Source organism: Monopterus albus, unplaced genomic scaffold, assembly GCF_001952655.1.
Source record: "Monopterus albus unplaced genomic scaffold, M_albus_1.0 scaffold146.1, whole genome shotgun sequence".
Lineage (NCBI taxonomy): Eukaryota > Metazoa > Chordata > Actinopteri > Synbranchiformes > Synbranchidae > Monopterus > Monopterus albus.
In genome coordinates this window covers 920,664-926,713 of record NW_018128026.1, presented here as the reverse complement: position 1 = coordinate 926,713, position 6,050 = coordinate 920,664, and the positions used below count along the sequence as shown (strand labels likewise).

Sequence of the window (6,050 nt, the reverse complement as noted above, 5' to 3'; positions counted from 1 at the left end):
AACAGTAGTGATACTATGAAAGCCTGGTTGTCAGCATACAAGTTACCACATTGAACTGAGTTTTACTCTTAACTTTCTTATAGCAAGATTTTACTGTGGGCTGAATGTCTTAAGGTTAACAGGCTTTGTATTGAAGTAACACAGGAAGGAACTGAGCTCTGCAGGGAAAATTGTCCCTTTACAGTGTTATTTATTGTGAGCTCTTAGCTTGGCCACATAAATTTGTCTATCCTCTTTTTTTACCTCCATATATTCCTACACAATGTACACAGCATATTTTCTAAACTGACACTTAAATTGGAAGTGAGAGAAAATGAGTCGAGAACAAACATGGGAGACAGTTGTATCAAGAGTGATAGTTACTGTTTTTTGAAAACATTACATGTTGTGTGTTATCTTGTTAAATCAGCGCAGTGACAACCAGTTCAGTTCTAAACACAAACAGGGAGGGTTAAGGAAGCCAGGGCTTCTCCACACTACAGAGAATGAGGTCAAATGAGTCGACTCGTATCATAAGATGGTAAGGCTTTTCTCCTTCCCCTTTTTCTCAGTGTGTGAATGAATCCAAGCTTTCAAGTTATTGGTAGCTTGGACAGTTGCTGGATCTCTTTAAATAAATATAGTTTTTGGAAAAGTGACCGATGTACTCAAAGAAAAAGTGCAGGTACCTAGAGAAAAAAGGCAGAGTTGAGGCAAATACAGGATAGATGATGGACTCCCACTGAGCTGGAGTTGTGTGGCATGGTTGTGCAGTTTCCAAAACCAGACAAGGATCCATCTGGTTCTGTGAATCAGCTGGCATGGTATGCTGTACATTTTTAAACTAACAAACCTACATTTCTTGTTCTCACTGAACAGGTATAGTTTCAGGACAATGGTTCTGATGACTAGATTGTTTTTTCCTGCCTCTTCCCCTTTCTAAATAGACTGCACTGTGTTACATAACACCCTAGTCAAGTATTTGAAACCACCGGTCAGAATGAAGCCATTGTGAGGGAAAACGGGCAGGCGGCTGGACTCTAATTTTTGATACATTAGAGAAAAGTACATTCTGGTTGAAAAGTTGCAGTGTACCAAGTTGTTTCCTGTCCCACCAGAGAAACTGATGTGGGACGCTGGGACCCAGAAGTTGTTTTTGGGCGGGAGCAAGCCTGGCAGAGACAGACAACTCAGATGACTAAATAAGCTCTGGGACACTCACTTTGGGTATATTTGCCTTATTTTCCATGATGGCGATGACTATGAAACCTATCCACTCAGCCCAACCGGTCAAGGCAGGAGGCCACCCACCTTAAACATTTTTAAAATTAGGCTGCTGCTGGTTGGCATTCCACCATTTTAACAGTAAAGACCTGTAAACAAAGTCCCCTAACTCCTTCCAAAATCTATTTCTTTGTTAGAAACAAACATGCATCATAAAACTAATCATTCCTTTAATGTTAACTTCTCCCGGTAAATTTGCTTTAAATAGAAATAATTATTAAATATCATCTTTAACATTAGGTTCCTGCTGCTTTGTGGTCTGTTTAAGATTTGTTTTACCAGCACAATGTATACTTGTATTTCCATATGCATTGTGCTTCCATAACATTAAAAATTTCCCCTCAGGCTGCCTCAGCCTGTCTCCATCATGGCTCTTCCCTACTTAGGCAACTTTCAATACTTTTGAAAACCCATTTTATGTACTTTCATTTTTTTAAACAAATTGTAAAAATTTTTTTAAATGAAATTACATGACACTATTTACATCCATATTTGTTACCATTGCCTTAAAGAATTTGTGGACATTCAAAACCAACGATATGAGAGCTAACAAACTAGAAACACATCCACTAAGACTAATCTTTCCTTTTTAAAAAAATATCATATTCACCTTCAGCATTTTAATTTGTTAGATTATGGTCAAATGTTCCATGGGTGCACTCACACTCACAGTAGAGCTTTATCTCCCTCCCTCTCCCTCTCACTCTCACTCTCACGGTTTCCTTCTGTGGACCCGACCCACTGTGACGTCAGAGGGATGTCAACGCAGTGCCTCGCGGGCGGATCGGTCTTTTACCTCTCACATGCTCTTAGGGCTGTAGGCCTGTTCTCTGTCTCTGGACGACTTAACACCTAAACACCAAAATGATTATCTATAGAGACATCCTGAGCGGTAAGTAATCGGGTATTGTGTAATCTTTTATGTTGTGTAAGTAGTGTTACATTCGCGGCGGTAATTTTTACTGTCTTATTATGTGTTTGGAGAGAGTTGGCAATGCTAGCAAGCTAACTCGTGTTAGCTAGCCACATGCTAGCCAAAACAACTCTTATGATACCCAGTGGGTATGTCGAGCGTTAGCCACCCTGTTGCTAACCGGGGACGCAGAGGCCGGGATAGCTTTGGTTCGGGTTTAGCTAACGTTAATTACCAGTGAATTGGCTAAAATTGAGTGGGTGTGATTACTGTGTGTCGTCTAACGTGCTCGTGTCATTACTGGAAGCCCCAACAGTGCGATATGATACGGCATGGTGGTTTATAATATTGCCGTAACGACAGTCATCATACAGTGACGTGTGTGGCCTGTGGGTATCATGTACGTCAGCTGCTAAGTTAGCAGCTTTGTTTATGGGTGATGTCGGACAGGCAGATTGATTCTATAGTTAGCACTGGCCTCGCCGCTTCTTTCATATTCACTCACTAACACGAGTTACAGATTCATTTCTCTAGCCCAGTCCATATATATCGTGTAGCTTATGGCGGAACCACCGATTAACCGGGAGATGTGCTTTGTGTTCACACGTATAATAATAATAATAATAATGTTTTCTTCCACAGGTGATGAGATGTTCTCAGACGCCTTCAAAATTACAGTATCTCAATGCGGGTTCTTGTATGAAGTTGAAGGAAAGGTAAGTCAGTGGTACACAGTAGCTAGAGCTGAAACAAATAGTCATTAAATTGGTCATTAGCAGAAAAATAATTGGCTATTAAGATACTTCTTTGTCATTTCTGTAAATACAAAATAATGGAAATTGCAAATATTCTCAGATGGCAGCTTCTGACATGAGATTTCCTGCATTTCTTTGTCTTGTAACTAAATGTTAGTGCTGTCAATCGATGAAACTATTTAATTGCCTGATTGTCCATAATTAACTTAGAATTAATCTAACTTTTTCTGTTCTAAACAGTAGTAGAATGTAACTAAGTACAATTAATCATCTACTTTATAATTATGAAGTATCTGTGTTTTTGAATATTTTCATTTTCTGTTACTTCATACATTTTAGATACATATATTGGGCTTTATACTCCACTATATTTATTTTATAAGCTATTAGTTACTTTTCATTACTGGATTAATACAAATATACAATGTAATTATAAGATCTAATTGGTTTATGGTGGGAAATTCACAAGCTGCCCAGCAGTAATTCATATTAAATTCATATAAGCTAGCTAAAGCTAGCTCTCCCTTTACCAGCTGCAACATTAAATGTGATGTAGACAATAATTCATCAGTAATTATAACACAGTAACATGATATACAGGAATATGTAATGTGGCATCCTGCATAATGAGTACTTTTACTTTTAGTACTTGGGTTTGATGCTAATACTTTTGTATGTAACATTTTGATTGCAGGACTAATTAATATTTTTACACTGTTGTTTTGCTATTAAACTTGAGTAAAGGATCTGAGTACTTCTTCCACCACTGGTTCTAAATGTACCTTAAAGGGAGCCCGAGGTAACTGTTAATACAGAGAGGTGCCAGTCGTCTCCGATGAGCGTTTGTCTGTCCCAACGCCTCATCCGCTTTAACTTTCTCCTCTTAATATACCGTACTTTCCGGACTATAAGCCGCTACTTTTGTCACTTCATGCACACACCCTCATCATGGGCAACACACGACGAAATGTATATGATGCTGTTTCAAGTTACAGGCGATCGATCTGGCTGTCGAAATATCATGTTACAATGTGGACACCAGTGGCTATGTACAACACGTTTTTTCGTCTTACAGTTAGTGGGTGCGGCTTATAGTCCTGAAATTACGGTAAGTTGTTGTCCAGTTATTGTATTTGAGACTCGATGTACTCCATTGATAACACCGTTCACATGGACAGTAAATGGAAATAACTTTGGTCTTGTTGAAAGAACCATCTGACGGGGCTTTGCCATTCAAAACACCTTTTTCTTGATCTGTTTCTGATCACGGAGGTTTGTTTCTACTTACCATCTACTTTGCTGCTTCATTGCTTCCCGATTTCCCAAACTACGGGGAGGGCTGTGGGTTGTAATCACAGAAAGTGCGTGTGTTAATCTTGTCAAAAAATTGGTGTCGTTAATAGGAACTTAACGCGTTATCACATTAACTTTGACAGACCTGCTAAATATTTTTGGATAATTGCCATTTTAACATTTTGTAGACTAATAGATAATAAGAATAATCAATAGTTTCTGACCTAGGACAGGTGGGTGCTTCTGTGCCAGACTCTGGAGGTTTTCTTTCTTCATGATTAGCCTAATGATATGACACAATGAAAAGGATATTTCACCATTTCACCCTGTTCTACAATCTATCCCAGGCTGTCTCTATTGATGTTTGTGAACTAGTGTCAGTGGATCACATCCAAAACATAATTCACTAAAGTAATTCAACAAACTACATCATATGTTAAAATACTACAAGACTATCCATGAAGAAAACCAGCTGTTTGATGGTTATGATGCAGTGTTTTAATACCACAGCTCTTTAATTCGCCTGAGATTTATGAGTCATGTGATCAGATTGTGCCTATGGCATTGTGAATGGCATAGCTTTTACATGGTGCAATTGCAGTGATGTTGGACGTGTGTTCCCTACCCACACAGACACTCGAGGGTTCAGGGCTTGAGACCTTGGCATTGGGCCACAGAGTCATGTCTGAACACAGAGAGGGCAGCGGAGGTTCTGCTCTGACATGCTCACACTACACCTACTTGGTAGACGCATTATTAGAGCATAGATAAAAAAGCACCACTTTGTAACAATGCTTTGCGACCAAAAGTGGACTGTGTTTTGCATTTCAGGAAACCTCAATACTTGATTCAAATATGTGTTCTATGTTTCTGGAATAGGTGTTCTATGTTTCTGAAGCCAATAGTTGAAAAGGAAATTATAGAGGTAGTGAACAAATGTGGTAATAAATCATCCAGTGATAGTGATGTATCAGTATGACAATGGTTAAATGGGCAATTGAGGGGATATGCAAACCATTAACCCATATTTTTAACATGTCGTTTCGACTTGGACAGTTCCCCAATCATATGAAAATAGCAAAGGTTATTCCATTGTATAAATCTGGGGATAAGCACAACTTCACAAATTATAGACCGGTTTCTCTGTTGTCACAATTTTCAAAAATCTTGGAAAAACTCTTTAATAACAGATTAGACACATTTATTGATAGACATAAAATCCTCTCTGATTGCCAATATGGTTTTAGGTCGAACCGTGGCAAGGGTTAGATGTATTTTGGACGGGAAAGCACTACGTATTTTGTATTCTTCATTGATTTTACCATACTTAGAGTATGGCGTTGAAAACTGGGGAAATACATACAAAAGCTCACTTCAACCATTGTATATATTACAAAAAAGAGCGATAAGAATTGTGCATAAGATGGGGTATAGGGATCACACCAATGGAGCTTTCATACAGTCTAAATTGTTAAAATGTTTTGATTTAGTGGGATATAAGACTGCAGTGTTTATGTATAAAGCCAGGAACAATTTATTACCTGGTGGAATTCAAAAACTATTTAATGAAAGGGAAGGGGGATACAATTTAAGGGGTCAGTTAAATTTAAAAATTCATGCTATACGTACAACCAAAAAAAGATTTTGTATTTCCATAAGTGGGGTAAAACTATGGAATAATTTAAGTGTAGACATAAAAAATAGTAATAGAATTGACGAGTTCAAACGTAAATATAAAGGTGTGTGTCAATCAAGATATATGCAAGAACAGGCTCAATGATTAATTAGATGGAACATTGTGGGTGTGGTGTATAAATGTTAACACT

At 38.1% G+C, this 6,050-nt stretch overlaps 1 protein-coding gene across 1 annotated transcript in view; it reads left to right on the top strand.

The window, feature by feature from the left end:
- Positions 1-2,030: 2,030 nt before the first annotated feature.
- The window catches only part of tpt1 (tumor protein, translationally-controlled 1), a 5,889-nt gene continuing 1,869 nt past the window's right edge, over positions 2,031-6,050 (top strand). Inside the window, exons 1-2 of the mRNA XM_020614467.1 lie at positions 2,031-2,155; positions 2,819-2,892. Coding sequence (XP_020470123.1) covers positions 2,128-2,155; positions 2,819-2,892 — 102 coding nt within the window. The 5' untranslated portion in view covers positions 2,031-2,127. The remainder of the gene's footprint in view (positions 2,156-2,818; positions 2,893-6,050) is intronic.